Source organism: Cinclus cinclus, chromosome 5 (assembly GCF_963662255.1).
Source record: "Cinclus cinclus chromosome 5, bCinCin1.1, whole genome shotgun sequence".
Taxonomy (NCBI): Eukaryota; Metazoa; Chordata; class Aves; order Passeriformes; family Cinclidae; genus Cinclus; species Cinclus cinclus.
Window position 1 is genome coordinate 40,668,825 of NC_085050.1, and position 27,139 is coordinate 40,695,963.

At 38.5% G+C, this 27,139-nt stretch overlaps 2 protein-coding genes across 3 annotated transcripts; one reads left to right on the forward strand and one right to left on the reverse strand.

Annotated features, from left to right (window-relative positions):
* Positions 1-724: 724 nt before the first annotated feature.
* On the reverse strand, positions 725-14,116 carry PLRG1 (pleiotropic regulator 1). 2 transcript variants are annotated; one of them, XM_062493700.1, is made up of 15 exons: positions 14,065-14,116; positions 12,322-12,428; positions 11,983-12,125; positions 10,862-10,915; positions 9,522-9,615; positions 9,017-9,107; positions 8,719-8,820; positions 7,133-7,225; positions 6,646-6,795; positions 6,437-6,538; positions 5,844-5,946; positions 5,172-5,280; positions 3,624-3,763; positions 1,915-2,108; positions 725-928 (listed from the first exon to the last, which is right to left on the reverse strand). In XM_062493700.1, the coding sequence occupies exons 1-15, from the start codon at positions 14,071-14,073 to the stop codon at positions 869-871; spliced, it is 1,551 nt and encodes a 516-aa protein (XP_062349684.1). In that variant the 5' UTR covers positions 14,074-14,116; the 3' UTR covers positions 725-868. The 2 variants fall into 2 exon arrangements, with proteins under 2 accessions (XP_062349684.1, XP_062349685.1); XM_062493701.1 differs by having other exon boundaries at positions 12,322-12,416; positions 14,065-14,075.
* A 5,495-nt stretch (positions 14,117-19,611) lies between these two features.
* On the forward strand, positions 19,612-26,092 carry FGB (fibrinogen beta chain). The gene is made up of 8 exons (XM_062493702.1): positions 19,612-19,686; positions 21,234-21,437; positions 22,190-22,373; positions 22,951-23,178; positions 23,761-23,874; positions 24,413-24,535; positions 24,719-25,004; positions 25,864-26,092. Exons 1-8 carry the CDS (start codon positions 19,612-19,614, stop codon positions 26,090-26,092), a joined length of 1,443 nt encoding a protein of 480 aa, XP_062349686.1.
* Positions 26,093-27,139: the final 1,047 nt, after the last annotated feature.

Here is a 27,139-nt window from a genome sequence, read left to right on the forward strand (position 1 = left end):
CAGAAGCACAAACTATTTTTCAGTGACAATTTACTTTAAATTCCTTCCTAAGATCATGGGAAGACAGCAACCTGTAAAAATAAGGTTTCAATTACTTTAAGAGCTTTTCCTTGAGCCGAGTTTTAAAAGTTCACTGCACTCTACTGTCACATATGCTTTAGATAACTGGAAAAGCGAAACAGTTCATCTACAAAGAAAGTCAGCTGGTCCTGAAAACAAAATTATTAGACAGCAGCCTTGCTATAGAAGACTCCGAAATAACATAAATGAAGATGAATGCTTCTATATGAAAGCCTTCCTGGGGAAATATATACTTTGGAGATCCATTTCATTCAATAACACAGCATCAGCAATGCTCAGTGGCCATGTTTATTAAGCAAACTACCTTATTATTGTGTCGTCCCTCTTGTTTCTAAATTACTCTGTAACTCTAATTTAGTATAGACTTAGCCTATGTATAATAAACAATACTGGTCTAAAATCTGAAAGTGTCTCTAAGGAACTTCCAGAAGATTACTTCTATGCATAAATTTACAATTAACTTTTGAGGTCAAGCAAGGGTGTTTCAGACAACCTATCTCATCAAAATATATTTATAAGAATCTATTCAGTGTAAGTGTAAAAAAATAACCACCTGCACACCTATCTTTTTAATGAACCACGCATGCTTCACAAAGTTGAGGTTCGACTGGTTTGCTGGAATCACAACAAAAAAAGACAAAAGGAAAGAGAAATAAAATTTATTATAAAACATGTTGAAATAGCAATGACTTAGCTGACTTCTTGTTCTGCTGTTCTGGCAGAACAAAATGTGACTGAATGCTCTCAGGAAAGCCAAAACAAAATTACAGAAGTACATGTTGCCGCACTAAAATCGCTTTCTCTTGATAATTTCTGGTTTCCAGCTGACAGGATGGGTTTCTTCAGTCTAAAGGGGGAAAAAAAATCTCATAAGGATTATTTTAAACTTGAAACTCATCTATAATTAAGATCAGTTTAAAATGTTATTTACAAAGTATATGTACTTACTTCATATGCAGCATTAATGCCTTATCTACAATGTAATTAATTTACCCAAATTAAATTTTCTATCACCTCTGTCTGAAGTACATAGCAGTACTTGCTCTGTTCTTGTATTTTTTTTTCCAACATGGAAAATGATCAGGTTGCCAGTGGCATTTCCAAAACAACATTGTGGTTATCAAAGGCCATGAACAGGAATTGCCAGTGATAGGCCTTCCAGACATATCTACATCAGTATTGGTAGATGTCACGGAGTGTATTTTGCCCAACTACAAAATGGATAAAAAGTTCCTGATCCTTTGTATCTAAGAGTCACTCCAAGTCTAATTCAGTGCAAAATTCCAATTTTAATAAAAATTATTATATTCTTTATACTGAAGACATACACTGATAAACTATACAATCAACTGTTGTCTTCTCCACTGGTAAATTAATTCAGATTTTAGAATAACAGTTTAAAAATAAGATCTTTACTCTAAATTATAAAAATTGTCAAGGCCAATAACTAATCCAGATCATATAAATAAGTGCAATAAACCTTTAAAGTGAAATCCCTTTGCTGATTTCTGTGTTTTTATCAATACAACCCCACACAGTTTCCCACTAGGTTCAAAACCCAATGTACATTATTGTATTCAGATTTCTCCAAACTTCATCACAAAGGCCTTTTACAGAAGAGTTCACAGACCTGACACTTATTTGTACTACAGCATATAACAGTAATTTTGAATGCAGAAATAAGCTACTGTCCTGTTAATGCTAATACAGAGGTCTTTCAACCTTCAACAAAATGGATTATATAAGTCTGATCATGTCCCCTACTGACATGTGTTGTATTTGTCAGAATTTTTTTGATTTTATGGAAGTACTTTAAAAATAACACTGACATACCGCAGTATCATCTTCTTTGTATACTTTTATGGTTTTATCAGCTTCAGCCGTTAGCAATCTGCTTTCTGACTGGTCAAAAACACAAGCAAATATTCCTGATTCACTGTCCAGAGAACCTGGCTGTACAGCTGCATGTACTCTCTGGAAATTGTATCCAGTTCTCCAGTCCCAAAGGTGCATAGTACCATTATCAGCTATAACAAACAAGCAAACAAACAAACAAACAAACAAACTTAGCATTTTGACCTATTAATTTCTATCTGCTTTCTAAAAACAGCATCCATAACAACATGAATACATCAGAAATATATCACATGTAGATGTACCTCACAACAGTCATGTAGAATAGCTCAGTACACCCTATACATTTTCCTATTTTCTGCTGTTCGTTTTCCTCAGAATGTCATCCAGATTTTAATCAGATAACCCAGAGAGAATATACACTACATCACAGGCCAATGGCAGCAAGCTGCTTTGCAGGCACAGTAAGGACTGGTATTCTGAGTATCAAGCTCCCTGCTCAGTAGCTCCACTGAAGTTGAATGAAGAGGCATGATCCTCCCAAAGAGATTAAGGACATTAAGTACTCTTACTTAATGCAAAGCAGGTTAAATGTTTGCAGAGATTTTATTCCAAATCCAGTTTAAACCACTGCCAGTATTGCTGCTACTGGCATCAGCTACAGGGCATTCACAGCAATCTGAACTCTCTATTCAGAAGGATGCTCTCAAGAAAATTTTTCAGTTAAAGAACTCAATACTCTTCCAAAGCATTATCCAGTCAAAACAGATCTATTGACATTAAAATTCTCCAGAGTTGCCAGCTGGACAAGAAATCCAGATGTTTCAAGAAGGGTGTTTCTACAGTAGAAAACTTCAAGGTAAAATCAACTTCTTTTAATTCAGCATCACTTTCTCTGAAGCTGCTGTAGACAGCATGGGGATGTAAAGGGGAGAACTGATACTCAAATTTTAACTTTTAAAAAGTTGCAGCTAATATTATTAAAATTATAATTTACTTTTTTTTATGTGGAGAAGGTGTTTTCTAAGACTCAGCTACTACTAATATAAAAAAGTCTTACATGGATGTTCTGAAAGTGTCTTCAAATAACAATAATGTCATGTAAGTCTATTCCAGTATTTTGTGAAGTTCTTACTCTTACTGGGGATGAGCCAGTTGTCAAATAGAGCTTTATCCAAATTTTAAAATCAAGGCCCCCTTTTACACATAGTTGAAAACATAACCAGAGTAAGGTGACGATGTAATTGGCTCACATTTCCATCTTACTCCACATCCCTAGTCTACAGGACCAAGGGAACATGGGACCAAGTGCCTTATTTCCAATCAGCTTTAGCAAGATGCTTCTATATCCTCTATCCAGTCTCACTGCATCAACGCACAGCTAACTCTAGAGGAGGCACTAATGACCAGAAGATCACAAAGGATGGCCTTGTAGCAGCAGCCAGCTGAGAAGAGGAAACCTCTTCCATGCAGTACGTTAGAAGTCCTTCAAATTTATTTTATTTGCATGCAGCTCAGAAACATCCAAGGACATGAAAGTGGCCTTATTCACTAACAAAATGAAATTATGGCCTGCAGCATGGCTGACAGGTCTAGATAAAGCAGAGCTCCATCAGCATCTCTGCCTAAGGGCCTCCAGCCACATGTACATGGGGGAGAGGAGAAGAATATGTATTTCTCATTTTTACCTCCTGACACCAGAACACCATCGGAATTTACAGCCAGTGTGTTTATAATAGCATTATGACCAGAGAGGTTCTGAATGAAGTTTCCATCTGGGAATTTCCACTGCTTAATATTATCTGGAGAACCAGATGCAAATGTGTAACTGAAAGAAAATAAATACAGTATGTTAAAGTTCAAAATAGCTGCAGTGACAATAAATGTCCTTCATTAAAACTACTGCTAAATGCTAGTCGCAAAATTACTTAATATTAAAACTGCTCTTTTGACATGCTTATTCACATGAAACTGAGCAATTTTATGAAGGAATGAATTACCTATTCCTACTGTTTTCTTTCCACTTTATAACATCCTATATGATGTAGGATTTAATATGCAAACAAATATTTAAAATGCACATTAAGATCTCTTCAGTTGTTATTCTGGAAAACTTCCATCAGCAAATGTTACAGGGGAAAAAGGCAACAAACCCCAAACATAGGCTAATGGCTAGTCTTCCAAAATTACATAAGCAAGGAAAAAGCCTCGCAAAAATAGAACTAAGAAGATAATTTCTTCCCCTGAGTTACCCCAAAATAAAAATTTCCTTCAAGATGTGCAAGCATCTACATAGTTATTTAGGCAGCACATACAAAAGCCTGTAGGAATACTTTAATTTGCCACAACGTCCAGGGAATTTGCTGCCTATTTAAAAGATACGACAGAGTGACTATTATGAGAAAATACGACAATATTAAAAAAAGAGAAATACTGAACTACAGGCTGACAGTTGTTACTGTTTGACAAGTATACTTCAAGTTTATTTTCAAAAACGTGCAATTGATGAAGCTGAAACAATTTTTTAACTTAATTACTTTTTTTTCAGAATGTAAGTAAAACTAGAGGTTTTTTCAATAGCTGTACCTAACAGGCTGTACAATTTTTCAGGCACACACTGGAACAAGAGTTCATCCATATCAAAGATTCAGAATTGCTGATAGAAATGACAGAATGTAACTTTCAACTATTAAAGGCGCAGAAGTACTCAATCAAAATACAGCAGCTAAATTCAGAGCACATCCAAGAACATCTTCTTCAAAGCTTCAATTCTCACAGTAAGTTTTATTTTAAGGCTGGTTAGACTGAAATGTCTTGAGCAGTGAACCACATATTCAAAACAAAGGCCATTCGATTAGTCACTGTCTCCTTTAGCATTAATCACATGTATGCAATGGCACATTACAAAACCACTGCAATTCCTGCTCACAACCATTCACTTACATATTTATTTTTAGCCTTAACAGCACTGTATCACCAAGTTTTAAGGACTGAATGAAAGGCACACATGTAAGTAACTGTAAGATATAAGACATTCTCAGAATTGCTAATGTACACCAATGCCAACACTAGGGAAGCAGAATCAGTATGGTAAAGTGCATCTGATAATTGATATGTACATTTTTGCATCATCCTGTGATGCACATTATTTTTATCTACCATTCTAGCTCATCATTCCCATTGGCTGTCTTCAATTCTCAAAGAACTGAAAGTGTAACCAAATAAAGAAAACTTACTGTCTTGGATGTAGCACTACTGCTCTTACAGATTTCTTGTGATTTGTTAAAGTAACACGAGTTTTTCCTGCCACCAAGTCCCAGAGCCGTATGGTAGTATCATGACTGCCTACAATGAGAAGAAAAATTAAAAAAAAAAATAGTAGAAACCATCACCTTGATTTTATCACAATCATTATTTTGCTAAGGCAGCCAAAATTATGTGAAACAGACAAAAATACTGTGCTAATGCCACCTCAGGTGAAGAAGATGCCAGTTTGCAAAAGTATTCTTACTCAGTTTTAAATCCAGTAACTAAGAAGTTACACTGCAAAGCTGGATTTTGACATAATGGGAAAGAGGAACACTTAACCACACTACTGGACACTCCTTAACTGAAATGGTGAGAACTGAAATGTCACAGAAAATGCAAGTCTCAATACATATTATAACACAAATGAAAACACCAGAAATAACGGGAAGTGCAGAAAAGCATGCAAACAATGCACAGCCATATTTGCCTAAACATACTATTAATAGTATGTAATTGCATGGCCCATTTTCAAGAGAAACTAGTACAAGATCTGAGCAAATTCACCAAGATAACATTATGAATATAACACAATTACTGAACAAACACATTCAGCATTAGGTTTTTCAATCATGTTACTCATGAAACCACACCTACTATACCTGTAATAATTTGTGGTTCTGCAGCTTGGCACTTCACAGTTGCTACTGCATTCGTGTGTCCTGACAGTGTATGCACGCTGGCTTTTGTCCTTACGTCCCAAATCTACGAATTCATAGCAAATATGTCAGAGGTCAGTAACAGGTGCATATTCAATGTATTTTACATAACATGATTACAAAATTTCCTTGCCAAAGTCTTAGAGATTAAAAAATGGTATTTAGATGGTATTTTTCACCCAACCATTTATTATACTGAACTGCTTCAGCTGACAAATTTCATGGGAACCTGCCAGTGAACTTTCAGGCATGTGGATAATTTAAGTCACCATAGTCCCATACTACCTTCTAAATCCTAAGCAATCCTACATATTCTATGTGATCTACCTACTAAAAGAAGAAATAAAATATTATCCTGATATGGCATGTTCATACATTTGGGCTTCAATTTTATCAATAATATAAGACAAAGCTAACACAAATAATCTTAGTATTTCATCTAAATTGATGTTAACTTTTGCTTAAGTGCTCATTTTTATAAATTAAAACATTGAAATAGACATATCAACGTTAAAACACAATAATGCTATACTTACTCGTGCTGTTGAATCTCTGCTACATGTCACCAGAACATCTATTGTTGGATGCAAGTCTAAGCCATAGACAGCACTTAGATGACCATGGTAATGTCTGATAACCTAATGAATAAAAACCATGCAAACTAGTAATTGAAAGAGTATTCTAAATGCTTTGATTTCTGTATTTGCTATTACCAATTCTTTCCATTAAAGAAACTGCAGCTTACCTTATTGTATTCAAGATCCCAGCATTTCACTTGTTTGTCCTCTCCACAAGAAAAGAGGTACGGACTTCTTGCACTTACTATCACCCCTCGTACAGTACTGATGTGTCCCGTCAAAGACAATTTCAATTTGCCACTAGCAAGGTCCCAAATCTGTAGGAAAACAGGTATTTTAAGGGTAGACAGGAAAAAGCTACACAGTGAGTCTGGGTAAACAGCCCAGATGTAATTGATCCTACTGCACTGTAACATAAACACATAACACACATAAACACTTGCTCTCCATATAATAAATTAAATATCAAGAAAAAAACTAGTGCTACTCCACAAATCCTTTATGACAAGGTAATAAAAGAGGTTCTGCAGTTCATTACTTCACAATCAGTAAACAAGAAATTGTTTCCAAGGGCTGAAAACATTTTTAAATAGAAAGAGAACAAAAATCCCCACCCCCTGCAAACTTTGTCAGTCATTTCTTCCAGCCTATTACCTTTATGGTTCTGTCAGCAGAGCCAGTAACAAACCACTGATTTCCTGGTTCTACTGCAATACATCTCACCCAGCCCAGGTGGCCGCTGATAACCTTCAGAAAGAACAAAAAAAATTTCTAGATCAGAAATAGTACAATACCTTTTGATGTAATTTTCCTTCTCCAACACTGAAATTTGCTAGTACTTACTAAGAAAAGTCAAATGTGAAATCAGATATGAAGACAGCTTGATTTGTACTTCAGTTAAACAAAGAGAAAACTAGAAATTTACATACACCAGACTTGGGGAAGCTGCACTATGTAAAGATCTGTCCCTATAAGCAACTTTTTCACATCCTTTCAGAGTCCCTAACACCATGGCTCAACACCTGATGCTTTGCAGAGACAGACTGTATTTGAACACAGATTCCTTATGCTGCTGTATAGTCCTTATACAAAGAACAATTACAAAAATATTGGCTATTAAATTACATTTCTATACAATAACCTCTTACAGCACACCACCACCTTATTTTCCCCAAAACAGGGGTAATTGTAACTTTCCCATAATAAAATAATGGAGACTGATCTCACAAGAAATACTCTGCCAATACATGCTTTGCTTTCAGCAGCCTGTTTCTCTAAATCCTCCAAAGTCAGACAGCTAAAATCAAACCCCATAGCTGGTTTCACTGAATGCCCTGTTTCATGTACTGTCATACAGCTCATTTCAGAAGATTTAAAACACAACAAAGCTTCTCAGGCAGAAATAGTCTGAAAAGCTAAAGTGGACTTTTCAGACCACATGAGACCACAGACACAAAATTTTAAGATGGATGTCTAGATTTCTTCCTAATATAGGAATAGAAACAGGGTTTTCTGGGGAGAAATCTAAGAAATAATTAATTTGACCTATTTGGAGTTCCCATGTTTCATAAACAACTTTTAACCAAGCTCAGGAAAACCTGAGATCTAAAGCAACACTTAGGTGAAATCCACATTTGGCATTCCAGCTATGCTTCTATTTCCAAGCTGTCTGAACAACCTTTTGCCTTGTTGAGCAAGGATTTTGACCTCCAATAAAAAAAACCTTCACTAAAACTGTTTAGGTGTAGAATGAGTACAGTGACTTGAACTATATTGACAGTATTTCTCTGAAAAGAAAGTGGTCCTAACAAGGAAGCGTTTGTGAATTTTCCATCTGTTTACCATAAATCTCTCACAGGTTTATTTTGATGCCATTTCTTTCAAATAGCATTTATCTTAATTTTTGCAGCAAACACATTCAAATAGCGCTGTATTTAGAAAACCTATATAATCCTTGGAGCCCAAGCATTTTCCAAAAAATTGCTTTAAAGGTTAGCCTTCAGATGTCTGACTAATACTGCAAACCTCCCACCAAATTTATCATAACACAGCTACGAGAGTAAAAAAGAGGTTCAAAGAGAGTGTGCATATACAACTTAGTTGTGATCACTTTTTGTTCACATTTTAAAATCATATTTGATTATATTTTTGTGACTGAGAACAAAAATTATGATTTAAGATCTTACATAAAATATGTTTACTTTTATATGCATGTTTGTCTCATGCAATTTCTAGCTTACTCTGTACAGTTTCCAAGGTGGATGCCACTGAGGTTTGGGCATGGTTGGAGCCTTCTTCGGCATTAAAGCAGAATTTTTGTTTCCACCAGCTTCCACCATAGCCTGTAAGTTAAAAGAAGGGTTACTCTTCTGGTTTGTAGCTTATCTCTTTGCCCAAAGCCAAAAACTTTCCCATTCTGCCTTCTCAATACCGATTAAATTTAGTGAGTCAGGAGATCTCCACACAACACACACATGGATCCAGAAGCAATCTGGTTAACACCATGTACCTTTCACATTACATGTTCAACAGACTCACCACAGAAATCCCAGGAGGTTGCGAACGCTCAGATATTCCAGCATGCCTGTAAATGTCACCCACACCAGCAGCTGTCCGGTTTGCATCCAGCCTAGGGTGAGTGAAAATGGTTCATGAATTGCAGTCTACTTTCTCCTGCTAAGTGATAAGGCATCACAGGGCTGCACCCATCTGAATGTTGTACACCTGTCAGGACAGCGAGTCCAGAGCCTCTCTTGGCACCCTGTCCATGGCTTGACCACCCCAAGGTACATACACCCACAAAGCCTCCCATTTCTATTTTCTAACTAAACAAAATTTCCCTTGTCCCAACTTCCACCTACTGCCTCTCACGACAATACAAAAAAAAAAAAAAAAGTGTAGAGAAAAACAATTCTTGTCCACACTAAAAGCAGTTTCTTTCAGAATATCTGAATTACTCCAAGTAGCTCTTATCCCAGCTTCTGTGATTTGCCTTACAGTTCCCATAGGTAACAATGGTGTCAATGAGGTAACATAACAGTACCTAGACTGGGAAGCAGGAAGTGCTACAGCTAAGGACTGTGCTGCAGATTCACTTGGCATCCTCTGGACCTTAGTATCTGCTGTCAAAGCCACACCTTAGAAACAAAAAACCCACATCAGAAACAAAGACAACTCCTTTAAACAAGAACTCAAAAGTGTTATACAAACATATATATACACACATATATACCTGCAAACAAGGGCCTGACACACCTGTAATATTAACTCTCATCCTTCAATAACATTTTCACATCCAATTCCAATCTACCGAAATCTTGATTTTGGAACAAATCCTTTCTAAATTGATCTACTATGTGTATGAGTACAACATTTTTAGCATATATAACAGTATGTCAGTGGAAACAAACAAACAGAAAAGTCTAATTAGGAGCAGCATCCATCTTTATATCCAGCTTCAACTGCTATGGAAATCCAAACAGCACAGAAATAAACACAATCTCAGAAAGCATTTGGTAAATTAGGCCCTTTAGTACAATTTATAATCTTTTCCTATGCAGTATTTGGTATCATGCAGTGGTGCCAGAGCTACAAAAGGTTTAGTTCTACTGAAGTTAGAATTTCAGGCTACATCTTCAGATTTATACCCTTATCTCAAGAACAGAACATATTGTCTAAAAAAAAAAAAAAAAATAAAAACTCTTTGTAAAGTATAGTTTTGGTGCAGACTGGTGAATTTAACTCATTGCTTTATTTCTTTTCCTAACCAAACTTCTGTCAGTTAACAACAAGCTCAGTATTAGGGCAAAATATTCAGGTTAAAACAAGAAATGGCAAAGAAAGGAACCTGATTTTTCAACCATGCTATAAATGATTCTATTAAAAGAACACTGAACTTAAGAAAGCCACTGTGAGCAATTCTCATACACACAGTTACAAGCAACTATGCCCGTTATTTTAATGGTTGAGGGTCCACTGAACACTCACATCTGTTATGAATCAAGACAACAGATTTTCCATTGTACTCATAATAAACTTAAGCACAATGAAAAATCAACAGCTAAAACTAAACAAACAAACAGAGCAAGATTGATAAGTAACAGCAGAATTTAGCAATGACCAATGTAACAACACAGGAACATAACCCTTACAAGCACAGGCAAAAGCAAATGACACTAAAATTATTCCACCCTCAAGTCTTCCCCAGAGCAAGGTGGTGAAACCTGCACCTTTCTGCTCTGGTGATGAAAAAGCAGGCAACATTCCCCTACTATTAAGTATGGATTCACATCAAGAGAAAGCCTGCTCCTGCGAGGATGAAGGATACCTTGTTCATACAGGAACCGAAAAAATCCATGCAAACACCTGCAAAATTTCACTTACCAGGCCCAGATGGATATGGGTGTGTACCAGTTACCATATACTCAACTTCTTGGCCTAAAGAGCAAGAGAATGTTATATTAGAGCAGATCAAACACAGCAGAAGAAATGAGTAACCACCTCCAATGTACATATACATTTCTCATTTTCATAAATTTAATTTTTTTCTGGTTACCAGATAATTTTTATCTGGTTAGAAAACTCAACTGTAAAAACTGAGTAAAATTTTTACTCAAATTGTAAAAAAAACTAATTTGAATGGTGAAACTACCTGTTATCAAGAGGACTCCAAAGAAAAATCTTTACACTGCCTTTGAAGCAGGTATCATGGAAGAGAATTCAAGTACACAAAGAGCACAGGTGTCTGAACTGCTGAAATGTAAGCTAGTCAGCTGTCTGTGTTGTCAGAATTTAAAAAGGTTCTTTTGTTCTTAGAATTTTTCATTCTCACTAAACATGTTTCACTTTCACAATACTTTCAAATAAAACACCTTGGGCAGAATCTCAGTATCAACTGAATATCAACCACCTTAACTGAGGCAGCATTTTTAGAAGATAAATTTCGATACGGGATCTATCTAATACATTTTATACATCACAAAACATATATTGAGAAAACTATTTTGAAATTTGAAATAAAGTGTTTTCTGGTTTAAAAATTGCACAGCTGAAAAGACTGTAAATATACTATGAAATAAAACTAAAAGAACACAAAAAATCCCAAACAATAACCAACACACAAAAATGCCCAAACAAACAGAAGTCAACCAAAGAGCATGACCTTGATCATCATGTGCTTGCAGAAAGGAGAAATACAGTACTTGTCCCTAGCACCCAAGTACAGCACACACTAATGTCACCAAAAATTACTCTTTTTTTTCCAATTAATCACTATAAAAAATCCACAGCACTCAGTAACTCCTTTGTTAAAACCATCTTTCCCCTTTTTCGGAATCACTTACCTCCTGTGGACCCTATCACGGAAAATACCAACCAAAAAAAGGTTTTTGTTTTAATTCCGTATTTACCTCCAGTAGATTAACACTGGACCACATTCTGCAGATTTTACATCAGCGAGACTGTTACAAAAGAAAGTACAAATATACCACTAAGGGCAAACTAACCTTGATTTCCAGAATACTGTTTGTGTCCATAGGGATCCCCGGTATTGGGGCCTCCTTTCTCCCTCAGGTTCTCTTTGAGCGTGGGCATGTGTAGCACTGAGCCGTACTCTGTGCGCAGCTTGACTGCCATTTTCACCTTGTGACTGTGGGAAGAGTAAACCCAAATCCTCAGAAAACCCCTGTTTCTGAAATGTTACCAAGTTTTGAAATATTTTAGAGGATGTCATAAAACTTCCTTTACAACTAATATTTCTCTTCCCTCGAGATTACACTGTTAACAGTATAGAAACATCTGAATTTCTGACTTGGGTGGAGCAATCTGAATGCAGCAGTGCTTACCTTTCTTCATCCAATGGGATAGGCTTGGCATTATCAGCTACAAACATGTCATGGGTTCTCTTCAAAGACCTGAACACAAGTGTGTGCACAGAATGCTTTTGGACTTCCTAAAATAAAGAAAATAGTATTTAAATATGTTTGAACAGATTTAAATGAAAAACTGAACACTGAAACATAAATTGAACTGAGCAGCAATATCAAACCTTAGTTCTGTTATATGACGTGCGACGATTTGGTCCACAGAAGACACTAATCTTCTTGGAAACTAAAAAATTCAGTTATTATGTTAGTGGTTTTACTTCAGTGTTTATTCAAAACTATGCTCCAGTTCTGTTTTTATATGTAGGCAATAAAGAAGTAAATTCTAAAAAAAATGCCGTAAATTTTTCTTCACTACCACCATAAAAAGAACATGGGCAGTCATGAATTCCTCTGTGCAGTACCACTTCATGTTAACTTGGCTAATTACCACTAAAAAACAGCAGCTGTTGACACCACAAATGGTAGAGTAGGCAACACCATATCTCCCCAACAGGGAAGAAGCATCTACAAGTAATTTTTGACAGATGTTTTTCTGTAAAAAACCAGCCCAATTATATTGCACTGGGCAGTCATGGCACCTTCTTTTATAATCCAGTCCCACATGCTTTCAGAAGTGCATGATATTCACCCGAAAGTAAAGATTCTACAACCTATAAAACTGGTGGCCTTCTCCACAGCTGTACTCCCAAGCCCTCACAAAAAAAAGCTGAGGTTTCCCTTATGGGCTAACAGAGTCAGTAGCTCTCTGGTGGTCAAACACCACAGCATTACTTTGCCACAATCACAGAGCATGCTGAGTGGGAAGTGCACCACAAGAATCATTGAGACAAATTCCTGGCCCTGCACAAGACACCCCAAGAATCACACCCTGTGTCCATGAGTATTGTCCAAACATTCACTGAACTCTGTCAGCCTTGCTGCTGCAACTACTCCCCTGGGGAGCCTCTTCTAGCACCCAACCACCCTCTGGCTGAAGAACCTTTTTCTAATATCCAACCTAAACGTCCCAAGACACAACTTCAGGCCATTCTCTTGGATCCTGTCATTGGTCATCACACAGATCAGATCAAAGTCTGCTCCTCTGCCTCCCACTCATGAGGAAGCTGTAAACTGAAATCAGGTTTGCCTTCACTCTTTTCCAGGCTGAACATGACAAGCGACATCATCCATTCCTCATAAGGTTTTCCCTCTAGACCACTCATCTCCATATCCTTTACACCTTTTTCTGATATTGTGGTACCCAAAACAATACCCAGCACTCGAGGTGAAGCCGCCCCAGAGCAGAGCAGAGCAGAGCAGGACAATCCCCTCTCTTGACGGGCTGGTGATGTTTTCCCTGATGCCCTCCAGCACCAATTCCGCATTCGGCAGAAGTCTGGCAAAGTAAACCCGCTGCTCACTCCCATCCCAGACACGCACCCTCCGATGACCCGCACCCGCTGCGTCCTGCGGGCACCTCCCTGTCCCTGGGCGGAACCGGCGGGGTTCCGGCGCAGATGGAGGGGTCGCCACGATCCATCCCCACAGCGGCCTTTCCCACTCGGGGTACAGTGAGGGTGGCGGGTGCAGGGCAACGCTTCTCCCGCCTGACCCCGACCTGCCCCGCTCCGCTCCACTGACCCGGCCCCGCTCCCTGGTCTCGCCCGTGGTGCTTCAAGGGCACGGCAGAGTAAATGTGCGGGGCCGCTCCCCGTCCCTCACCTCCGCCATGGCGCCGCCAAACTCGCCTTCCGCTGCGGCCGCTATGGAGTCAGTTCCGGCGCCTTCCCGCGCTTCACCGGAAGTGGCGCATACGAGGGAAATGGGCGGAGGCGCTAAAGTGGAGAGGGGAGGTCATGGCAACCCTTCTCTTCGGTGTAGGGCGGCTCGCGGATTCGAGCCCCGCTAGCGCTGTCGGAGCGGGCGGTGCGAATCTCGTCATCAATGTATACAAAAATATAAAGGGGTGGTGTCAAGAGGATAGAGTCAGGCTCTCCTCGGTGATGCCAAGCAACACAAAACAAGAGGCAGTGGGCAGAAACTGATGTACAGGAAGTTGCACCTGAATATGAGGAAGTGCTTACTGTGGAGACGGTAGTGCACCGGGACAGGGTGCCCAGAGAGGTTGCGGAGTCTCCCTCACTGAAGATACTCAAGAACCCTCTGGACACAACCCTGTGCCGCGTGCTCTGGGATGGCCCTGCTTGATCTGGCAGGTGGGACCCGATGATCCCACTGCGGTCCCTTCCAGCCCGAGTCGTCCTGCGGCCCGGGGCGGCGGCGGGCGCGGTGCGGGGCGGGCAGCGGCCGGCAGAGAGCGGTGTGCAGCTGCGGGAGAAGCACCGGCGCTGCCCGCTCCTGGCCCGCAGCGGGGCCCGTGCGCTGCCTCCTCGGGCTGACGGATTGAGCATGAGCTGGGCAGTTCCATTTTGGTTCTGAAACTATCGGCCTTTGTAACTTTAGGGCTGCGTAGCTTTCCTCGTGAGCTCTCAAGGATAAAGCCACACGATTCTGAACCGCGGTGATACTGAATGTTAGCCATTATAGCTGATCTTTTAGGAAAAGTGTCCTTATTTTGGCTCCACAGGGCCTAATTTCAGTGCAAAGTGAAGCATGTGAACGAGCTGGCAACCCCTGTACCTCGTGGCAAAGTATTGGTTATGAAAGGGCAGAGGCTGTAATTCTCTTCCAAGTGTACCCTGGTACTCCACCTGGTATTTCACTTCCATTCATGAGCAGAATAACTAAATGCATCTGTGCAAATTTCAAACAGGCACCTAATTTTTTCATATCTATTCATCTGCTCTTAATTCCAGGAAGTCTTGTCCTCCTGAGCAGTGGCTAGGATTTGGCAAGCTCATCTTCTGCACCCACTACATCATGATGCTCTTTATTACTAAACCAGCCACTCACTCTGCTTGCCTGTATGCCTGAGGTGTGAACAGTATACAAAACTATCCAAGCTAGAAGTAATTCAATGCAACATAGCTACAGGACAGTGTTAGCCTGGGATGATTTTTGGAACACAGCTTGCCTGCTTGACATAATTATCGGGTCTTTTCTGCGGTGGGTGGGTCACTTCTGGTGGCTGCACTGGTGGTTTGTATTTAGTAATTTAGTATACAGTGATAGAAACCTGCTTGAAGTGTCTTTGAGCCCCAGCTCCCGTTCTAGGTAGAGGTGGGGAAGAGATGCCAGTGACATTGTGTCAGTAATGGTGGAGAAGTATTGCCAGTGCAGTTTCCAGTCAAGGCAGCCAGGTTTTATGTTTAACATGTCAGCCTATTGTGGTAGTCCCTCTGATGAGGCTGGCAATCCCTGCTGTATTTCAGAGCTTCCTGTAAAGACCAGCACGGCACCTCGAGGAGAGGGAGCATTGTCTGTCCTTGCTTAAAGTCCAACCTAGAGTGCAAACTCCACAGGGCAGTGTATCAAAATGGGGCAAGACTCTTACATCCTCTTGGGCTGATGAGGTTAGACCAAAGATACACATTTGAAAGGAAAATTGGGGAGAGATAGGTATTTCAAACAGGTTTATCTTTCTTTTTTAAGGCTGCACATAGAGTAGCATGTGCCTGCTTGATCATTCAGATGATTGGCAGGTTGGATGTATGGAAATAGTTTACAAGCTAGTCTCTGGCTGTCTGTAGAGTTGTTTTCTTCCTATTTTCTGTTGAAAGAAATCAGACTTCTTTCCACTGCCTTTTAAAGGGAAATAAAATTTAAAATATGCACTCTGGTAGCAATTTTTTTAAAAAATTATATTTAGCAAGAAAACTTCTCTGTGCTTGTTATTACTATTACTAGTAGTATTCACATGGCCCTGGAGTTTCTATAAGTTTCTGTATTTTTTTACACATAAACATTCCCTTTAGACATTTATAATATGAATTTGTTTCCTGTTATCCTTGTAATGTTTTGGAAACTCAGAGGACAAATTAATCATTTTGGAGATTTCAGAGGACAAATTTAATATTTCTCTTTTTTTTTTTTTTTCCCCTAGAAGGTTTAGTCTAAGTTGAAATTTAGTCCTGGAACATCAATAAATTAAATCATGTCAGTAAAATTAATAAGAATATGCACTTCATTTATTTTCTTTGTTACATATGGCTTCTTGATGTGTTCTTGCATGTCAGCTACTGCTGCAATTCTGGAAATAACTAAGTGTATTTTTTTATAAGCAGTATTTCATAGAAAGTGACTAGCAAATTGGATGACGTTTTAGTGTTATATTAAAGCCAAAGTGAATAGCCCACTCTTTGATGTTGCTCCCAGAACACGCAGGTACCATTCAAATTTACAAGAAACCTTTGAAGTAATATTTGCTACCAGTAAAAGCAAATAAGAAAAAAGGATGTTCATCTCTTCACAGGTGAACATTTAAGTTTACAATATTCTTTTCATAGGATGACACTACTGCAACACTAGCAGTTTAAAAGGAATTTCTAAATCAACAGCTATTTTTAAATTGAAACAGTATACCTCAATATAAGCCAAGAAGGTTCTGTTCCCCAAGACCTCTTTGGGGCATGAAGAGTCATGATCTGGTGATCGCAACTTGCCTGGGGATGGGGGGTTTGTGTAAAGAGGGTGAGAGGGTTGCATCACTGGCTGGCACAACAAACACCAGGGCAGTGAGCAAACAGTTGTTCCTCAAAACACACATACACCTCTGCCAGTAAGTGCTTTTTTAGTACAAAAATACTGTACAGAGGGGTGTCCTGCAACACCAACAGGTCCCTTGGGTATTATTGCAGTTTCTAGCAGGCATGCTGTGATAACAGCACCTCATTAGTTAGCTCTGGGAATACCTTCTCATTAACCACCTGAGTTGGAGGAGGGAGCATGAAAGAAGAGAGGTTGTTCTGTTTTGAAGAGAGAAATTCTTTGATACCATTCTTAGAAGAAATTTAAGCTATACTTGTGGGTCTTCATAAGGCTTTATTCAATCCTTAGAAAGTCTCAGCCTGACTGTAGTGGTTGCAAGCATGAGAGTAAAATCACATCTCATAACCAAGATGCTAATGGAGATTAACTTCTGCTGCCAAAATGCTTTTCTGTACATATGTAAGTTTGCCAGGATAGACTCCCTTGTATGCTATTCCAAATTTGAACCCTTTTTGTTGATAAAAGCCTCCAGGCACACCCCCTGCAGTACAGACAGGGCCCTTGCTTACCAGATGGACAGTCACATGATCCCTGCCATGAGGCATCTGGTCATTTGGCACAGAGCTGTCTGTCTGCTGGGGTGTCAGCAACCCGTTTTGCTCACAGAGAATCCTCAGGGAGACACAACCACCCAACTCTCCTGGGGAAGCCTAAAAAGTACTGGAGCTCAGAGGGTCAAAGGCTGAGTTTCAAAGGAGAAATCTCATCTGGAGGCAGAATAAGCCTGGGGGTTTCCCGTGCTGGGACTCTGTAGGTGGCTTGGTGGCTCCTGCACCAGCCCTCATCATCCAGTCTCCTACAGCTTCTGCACACACGTAACCAGGGCTCTTTATCAGCAGCTAAAGAGAGCTTAATGCCTGAGGGAGGACACCATAAATTACTGCAGAACACGCCAATGCTTTCAAAACAGAATCAGCACAAATATCACTTGATATTATTAATATTTAATTAAGATTGTGTGAACTGACCTGGGATAATTTGAGTTTCTAGCTCAGGAATAGTGAGACCTAGTTTTAGTTCTGCTGTACCACAAGCTACTCTTAAGCCCTGGGCAAAGGTTGAAGATGTCCCTTCCATATGTAAGATAACGGTGGCTGAATTTCCCTCAGAGGTGCATGGAGAGAAAACTGTATTAAAATTTAAGATATTCCCAAAATAATTCCCAATAACATCTTGGCTAGTATCCGTAAGTGGAAATAACTTGTTAATGATGTCAGTTTTGGCCTTAGACAGATTTCTTTAATGTCTGTAGGGAGAAGTTTGTGTTCCTCCAAATCTAATAGTGTTGTTCATGTCCTCATACAGGAGATCCAATTCAGTGGAGTTTTAGCTCCTTGAGCCATGGCTGATTTGGGAACAAAGTGTTTAATAATTAAACCAGTCATGTTAAACAGTTTTCATGTTTTGTGAATCTCCAAAGTTTACTAGAATTCTGACAACAGCACAAATGCAGGGAAAAAGCCTAAACCAAGCAATTTTAGCTGTTCTTGTATTTGCTTCCCGTAAAGTCCCTCCCCTCCATCAAGTTAGTCTTTGGAATGGAAGCTCAGACCACAGTTTGCGTCCCTTCATTGGTTCAGATATTGATATGAATGACTTCAGAAAAGTGTGCTGGCTCTCACTTTGCATATTTAATTTAATTCAGTATATTATGGTAATTTCTAACGCCCGAGAAAATAACAGGATATAAACTCAATGAAATGTTAAAATTCTGCTAATATGAGAGCAGTGATATGCAACTTCCTATAAAACATTAGAAACTATGTTTGATTATTTCACTATGTTTTCGATTAACTTCATGCTGTGTTCTCTTAAAATATTATTAAACATATTTAAATAATACTTTAAAGATGTAATTTTGTATTAAAAAAGGAAAACAGCAAATTAATATGTAAAATGGAATTATTTTAGTTTATTTGCAGTATCACAAGGCTACATTAATGGAATAATATTGGTTTATGCTTACAGTACTCATCGGATCTTTAATAAATCAAAGCAGTTTTTTTCAAAATCAAAAATCAAAATCAAAACATTTGATTTTATTCAAAATTATTCATGTAATTAATATACTTTTTTCCACTTTTATGTAAGAGACCCAAAGATTTGCATACCTATCAGGCACGAGCAAACTATTTAGGAAAATGCGGCACATTTAATATGATATTTCGGAAACATTCACATTTTCAGCAGAGAAAGAAAAAGGACCCATCACAACATGACATCTAGTAAATTTTTTCCTGTGGCCATTCACCAGCTGTTTTAAAACGCTTGTGATTTTTGAGAAAATGGTAACCTTGTATAATCTGAGCAGGAGGTACTTTTAAGGATCTGACCATGTATTTGATGCCAGCATCAACAGAGGTCTCTGGGACATATAGATAAGAATTGTCCAGAGGAATTGCTCAACAACTGATGTATTCAGGCACATAGTGAAGAGTTAAATATTAACAGAGAAACTCTGATTGCTCAGAAGGGTTGGCCCTATCACTTTGAAGCTGGAAATTAGTGCTGCTGTGTATATATAAAAAAACAGCGGAGACTTCTCCCTGTCAGAGGTGTTGAAAAGAGAAGATCACTGAGCTTCTCGAGCAAGCCAGCACCATGAAACTGCTCCTACTGTTCCTGCTCTGTGTTTCCTCTGTTCAGTCCCAGGGCTCTCTCGACTATGACGAAGAGGTTGTAATACTGATATTGATTAATAATTAGTCATTACTAATGGATTTAATTTAATCTAATTGCATGCATTACTTACTCATCTTATGTGAGTTTGCTAAATTAGAAGTTGTGGGTAAAGATACTCCAGTGCATGTTCATTTTCAGCTTGAATTATTTAAAAAATTAACTTTTTATATGTAACTCCACAATCGTTATTTTCTGAGTTTGGAGATATTTTCTTCCTATTTCTTTGTCTATAGGGAATGAAGAATGTTTGATGGTAAGATTAGTTATTAAGATTAATTTATTTAAGGATGCTAATTTAGCAATCTTGACGTATGAGGTTACAGACAATTAATATTAGGTATAAAGGAGCAGAAATATGTAATTAATCATGTCCTGTCACAAAGACTGTAAAAACTTTTCTGCAGAGTCAGTAGACATTGAAAACAAAACAAAACAAAAAAACCTACCAGTTCATACAGCTTGGAAATTAACATTGGAAATTAAGAGGTAATAATTGCTAAACAGAAGGGAAAGCAATGAGAATCAATATAAAATAATGGTTTATTATATATTTATTTTTGTTTAAGTGAAATATTTTAGTGGGAAACACAATTTAGAATTTTGGCACACTTTTCTGTAGTTTGAAAATCCCTGTAAAAATAAAATTGGTCTGGACAGTCAGACTTTCTGACAATCTAAGCACTTGTGTCTGCACATTGACTACTGATGACACTAATGTGTTGAATAATTTTCAATAATTCTGTGTTTTGTATGCTGCTTATTTTTGAAACTACTTGAAGACTCTGATGTTGTATCCTTTCAAATATTTATTGTTTGGAGCTAAGTCTGAGTGGGATTGGAAACAGTGGTAGATTTTGATTCAGTAGCTCAAATAACTTTTAATTTGAATGGTTTTGTCTGAAAAAATGCTTAGGGATCAGGCCTGTTTTCCTTGCTCAGCCTCTTAGACTTAACCATTTCTGGCAGATATGGGGAATATATGCATCAGAGAGAGATACTCTGAGATGTTATTAAATGCTTTTCCAAATTTCATCAGTTAATAGCTGGTATGCGGTCTGAGACCCGATGATGTATTTGACTGTGGCCTGATTTTCTGACCTTATGAATATTGCTGTAGCCCAATAAAAAACTGGGACGCTGAAAATGTACCGCTGAATACACTTCTCAGCCCAAATGATGTCTAATTACTTTCTTTGCAGTCTACTACTTCAAGTTTTATGGTGCTTAGTAGCTCTGAACTATGTAAGATTTATTCCTTGGTCAAAATTGTCTGTTGAATTGGCTATTGACTATTATTTTGGTTTGAAGACTTTTTAGTTCATCTACATCTATATATGGAGAGTGTGACTAGTCTTATACGGGAAGGGATAGCAATGACTTTTACATAATGTCAGTGTAATATTTCCATTATGGCTTTTTCATTCCATTCCCTGGTTTTCCTTGCTATTTAAGAGTGCTGAATGGATGCCTCCACCCTGTACACCCTGTTTTGCAATAGCAATCCCAGATTAAAAGAGTTTTGCCTCCCCTTGGCTATGCAGGATGAGAAGCCTGTGTTTGACGTTCGGGGCCACCGACCTGTGGACAAAAGGCGTGAGATGGCGCCCACACTCCGACCTGTGGCACCTCCCATCAGCGGGGCTGGATACAGGCCCCGGCCCCAGAAGCAGCGGAAGACGGGGGACAAGAGGGAGCAGATAGTCTATCCTGATGCTGGAGGCTGCAAGCATGCACTGGAGGAGCTGGTAGGCATTGAGACAGCTGGTGGCATACTGGCCTTTCCTTCTAGTGCACCCAGCATGAGAGTTTTCCTTGCCAAATAAAGGACGGTCATTCATTTAAAGCAATCCATCTTTTCCTTACTTTGCTTGAGTTTGCTAGGACTGCATTCAGAAGGGTAGTGTGTCAGAGTCCACAGAATTAGTGGCAGAGTCTGCCAACAGCAAAGATGGGGAGATGAGAGTTCAACCATAAACCAGGAAAGGAAGTATCTGTGGGTTAGCTTGTGTCTTCCATCTGGCTTTGCACAGGTAACTATTAAGGACAGGAAAAACCTGTGCAGAAGTGCTGAATTCAGTTTCAGACAATCTTAAGGAGCCCTAGGGACCAAAAACCCCCCCAACCTGCTGTATCTTTCTTAAAATTGTTTTAAAAATGTAATTCTAGTCTACTCTCTGTCACTGCTGCAGCCCTTATGGGACAGGATTACCAGCATGCTGACATCCAACACACCCTTTGCTGCCTTGCAGCAGTCTATCACACTGTCTCTGCCATGATCCTTGCTGGAAAATGCAAGCTGTAACAATGCTGAGAGACATCTTAGTGACTGAGCGCAAGTTTGAGTGTTGAAGTTGCCAACAAATGAAGATTGCTAAAGCTCATCTAGATACTTAAATACCTGTTCTCACATTACAAACTTTTCACTGTGTTCAAAGGTACAGTTGTTCACTGATGGGACTAGAACTTTACTTTTACATCCCTTTTTCCTTCTTTTAAGGGAGTGCTGTGTCCAACTGGGTGTGAACTGCAAACTACACTGTTAAAACAGGAAAAAACTGTGAAAACAGTTATTAATGATTTAAAAGTTAAAGTGGACACACTTTCGGAGAGCTCCTCAACTTTCTACGAATATGTGACTGTTCTAGAAGATAAATTGGTAAAGAGGCTAAAACAAAAAAAAGGTATGCTATTACTATGAACTACTAGTATAAATGGTATTAAAGTTTTGTTGGCATTCCCACAGTTACTTTTTAGTAGGACTTCTTAAAAAAAATTAAAAATACTATGGAATATCTAGCAAAGCAGGGTTCTGTGTCCATGACCTGTTAAATCTTAAAAAACATCCTTTGAGAGAGGCAAAGAAATGGATCTCATATTAAGGAAAGATTCATATGAGGCCTCTAAATGTACATCATTCACCTGTTCCCCTTACCTGTTTTCCTATGTCCATCCAATCCATTTATGACCAGCCTCTGGATTGGCACCATGGCTCCCCAGAAAGAAGGGAATTACTGTGCTTTGACAGAGTAAAGCATCACTGATAAATCTATTAGCTAGTGAAGAAACATCAGTACATATGTATCACTTCAGTGAGAGTATCTGCATAGTTTTTGTACACTGTAGAAAAGTAAAAAAAATGTCCTTCCGGCCTTCCTTCCTAGTGGCATCTCAAATTGTACTTACAAATTGCTCTTCATCATTTTCCAACTGGGAAATATGTTGAAAATTAATCTGCTTTTCATCTCTTTTCTTTTCTAGACAATGATAATTTACTTTCTCAGTTCAACACAGAAGTGGAATTGCAGTACAGTTATATAAAGGATAATCTGGACAATAATATCCCATCCAGCCTCAGGGTTCTTCGTGCAGTTGTAGATTCTTTGCATAAAAAAATACAAAAACTGGAAAATGCCATTGCAACCCAGGTGGACTACTGTCGTTCCCCATGTGCTGTTTCCTGTAATATTCCTGTGGTTTCAGGCAAAGGTACTCATTCAAATATAATGACATCTTTTCTCCTATTTTTGTGACTGTGCAAATTGATGGATGCATCTGAAGCCTGCATAATAAATTAGGGTGTTAGGAAAGATGGAAAGTGATCCTAGATGAAAAAAAAAATCTTTTCTGGATCACTATACAGGTCAGACCAAAGATCCTCTTATCCAATATTAGTCTTTGTAAGTGACCAGTAACACTTTAAAGAAATATGTGCTTCAGGGTCTTTGTAATGTGGAGGTGATACATTTGTGACTATCTCTGTGCTCTTGATTTTTTTTAGTCAAGAAAGGTTCTTTTCACAAGCTTGTCTAGTTCAAGAAGTCATTGTAAGGTATACAGTGTTGCACCACTTAGTTTGAAGTTTCAGAAATTCCTCTTTGAAAAAGCTGCAGAGTGCAGTATTCTTTCTTCCATGATTCTTTCACTTGATGTATTACAGAAATCAAAATGCAAGTAAAATACTGTCTATAGGTATTTAAAACTGTTTCCATATAACAGCAAACCAAAGGATAAGAAGACTGTCAAAGTTCACAGATCTTTCAGTACTAGTCTCTTGTTTTATTCTTGCAGAATGTGAGGATATCATCAGAAAGGGAGGCGAGACATCTGAAATGTACCTCATCCAGCCAGATCCTTTTGTCAAACCATACAGAGTATACTGTGACATGGAAACAGATAATGGAGGTTAGTGGGAAATAATATGTTGTTAGAATATTAATTAATTGATGCTACCAACAAATCATATTAATAATTTGTATTTTATACAAAGAAATATGAAATTATACCTTTTGTAATTACTTGATAATTAAATCTGATTGACTCATTCAGGGAGGTCTTGTTGAGGTCATCCACTGTTGCAGAATAGGATACTTCTGTAGTGAAACTGGAAACAAATTGTGTATGTATCTTACTATGACCGTCATGGACAGTGTATAGGTGGGCAGGCAAGGGCAGCCTGGCTCATTTCTTACCCTGCTCCAATGCACTTCACAAAAGACCAGGGCTATCCTTCAAGTTCTGCTTTTTCCACCTTTCCTTATGAAGCAAGGTTCCACTTAAGTGTGAGCAAAAGGGGCAAAGCTGAGCTCAAAGGCAGTGAAGGACCTGCTGCAAGGAATCCATATGCCCCTCTGGTCCTGAGGTGAAATTAAAAGGGCTGTATCTTAATGTTTGATACTCCTTTTGTACTGGTAATTTGATCTAAATGCTCTTGCTCCTGCAGGCTGGACTTTGATTCAGAACCGCCAGGATGGCAGTGTTAATTTCGGAAGAGTATGGGATCAATATAAAAAAGGATTTGGAAATATTGCCAAGAGTGGAGGGAAGAACTACTGTGATACACCAGGTAAAACACCGAACATAAAATGCAAGATGTTCTTACTAAAATAGTTTTCTCCTATTTTTTCAAGCTCTTAAATTTTTTTAAAACTAACTAATCCACTCCAGCAGACCTATAGGCAAATAATAAAGTTGTCTTGAAGTATATTGTGAAGTCTGTTTCACAGAGCTCTCACTTGTTGCTTCTCAGGTGAATATTGGCTTGGAAATGACAAGATCAGCCAACTTACCAAAATAGGGCCCACTGAAGTTTTAATTGAAATGGAGGACTGGAATGGTGATAAAGTATCTGCTCATTATGGGGGTTTCACCATACAGAATGAAGGAAACAAGTATCAGCTTTCAGTTAGTAATTACAAAGGCACTGCAGGCAACGCGCTGATGGAAGGAGCTTCCCAATTGCATGGAGAAAACAGGACAATGACTATTCACAATGGCATGTACTTCAGTACTTATGACAGAGACAATGATGGATGGTATGTACTTGGACTAGACATTTAAAATAAAAAGAGAGCTGAATATAGAATACTTCTGTAATTTGCCATTAATTTTCACAGCATTTTGTAGTATGTCAAAATATGTTATATCCCTGCAAGTTACTAGCTAAATGCAGTTGTCTTGGCATAGCCAAGGACAGGTAAAACTATATATTAGGTTAGTGACAGTCACAATTAAGTAAGAAGTGAGTATGCTGAATTTTATCAATTACATTAATTACTTATCACAGACAAAGCAGCAAATCTGGATGCAATAGTCAGAGACTGACAGCAGCAGTGCTGAGAACACTAAGTAGGAATATTGGTATTCACTCCAGTAAAATATAATGGGTCCTGAAGAAAGAGGCAGGTAGCATATCCATTTAGAAAGCAATGTTCTGCCTACTCAGAAGACAGGAGCTCAGTTGTAATGTACATAATAGAGCACTGTATCTCTAATCTGTGCTTAATACCTGATTACATATTAGTGAATAAAGGAATTGTTTATGTTGGGGAAGACATACATTTCTCATTGCTTTCTATCTTTAAATTTAATTGATAATTGTAGTTGTTATTATGAACTGCAAGTAATGGTAGTTATCAATCAGTAAACTAAAATGACATTCCCAAAGATGTGCACCTAAACTTTGATTTGTTTCTCTTAGCTGCTTTACCTTCTGAGTGTACCGTGTAGCACACACTCGTGATGGTTAATCCTTTGTAGAAAGTTCAGAGAGAACTTAAATTGTTTATTATGGTTTGAAAATCTCAGTACATGGGCAGGTATATGTACTCTGTTGATGTGATAGCCTATATTACAGATGTCACTCTCAACACCTTTTCTTTTTCCTGTCATCAGGTTAACTTTAGATCCAAGAAAACAGTGCTCCAAAGAAGATGGTGGTGGATGGTGGTACAACCGCTGCCACTCAGCCAACCCCAACGGCAGATACTACTGGGGAGGGACCTACAGCTGGGATATGGCAAAACATGGGACAGATGATGGTGTTGTATGGATGAACTGGAAAGGGTCATGGTATTCAATGAAGAAGATGAGCATGAAAATTCGTCCATACTTTCCACAGTAACCATTATAAAAATGTACAGAATCAGGAATTTTCTTTTAGTACTTGTACATGGTTATCTTTTTAGCATGGTACTCAGTCTTATCTTTACATATGAGAACCAAATCTGTATGTGCAACCATATTGTGACCTAAAGTGAAAAGCTGTGTCAAATGTAAATCTGAATCTGTGTGATGAAAATAACTAACGAGCGTATTTTTTCAATTTTTCATTTGTGCACAAGGTAGAATTAACTATTATAGAACAACACTGATAAAGTAAAGCTAACTTGTTTCACTCTTTTATAAAGGTCTTTTGTATCTCTTTTAAAGGGGGAGAAGATTATTTCTAAATGTTATCTAAAAACTAATAAAGTCTTAAAACTATAGTACTCTTCATATTATTCTTAAGGAAATTCATTCCACTGAATAAAAGACAGTGGTTTTCTTTTATATTAGAAAAAGTAACACTAACTACCTGTGTAACAATTTGAGAAGGAATAAAAGTTAAGAGTATTGAACAAATGAGTAGGTCACTGGACCCTTGGCTCAGATCCTGTTGCTACATACAGTATGTCCTTTTCTGGGACCTGGTTCACATACTTGCTTTCACACATATGTGTTTTGCACACAATTCCTATTATGGGCCTAGGGTAATCAATGTCTGCAGTCATGGAGTAGTGGAGATTGAGTATTTCATCAAACCTTGTAGTCTGTGCTCCCTTAAGCAGATGAAGACAAGACTTCCCAACCCTGGTAGGCAGGATGAAAAAAGGGGTCTGCCTTCCTCCACAAAGGAAGGGACCCAGATCACTAAGAGTGGATGGATCCCACCTGAAACCTTTAGTGTTTATTTAATCTGTGAAGCCCAGGAGGACAAGATACAGACATAATGGCCCCTTCTCATTAAAGGAGCACAAATGTTCAGCATCCACACAGGCAGGCTTCCACTGAGGCTAAGGAAGAAAAACAGAATGTGCAAGTGGAAAAACCCATTTTCCAAAAGCACAGACACCTCCTCACGCATGACTGTAAAGATGTCTTTGCTCTTCAGCAATCTTTCCAAAAAGGC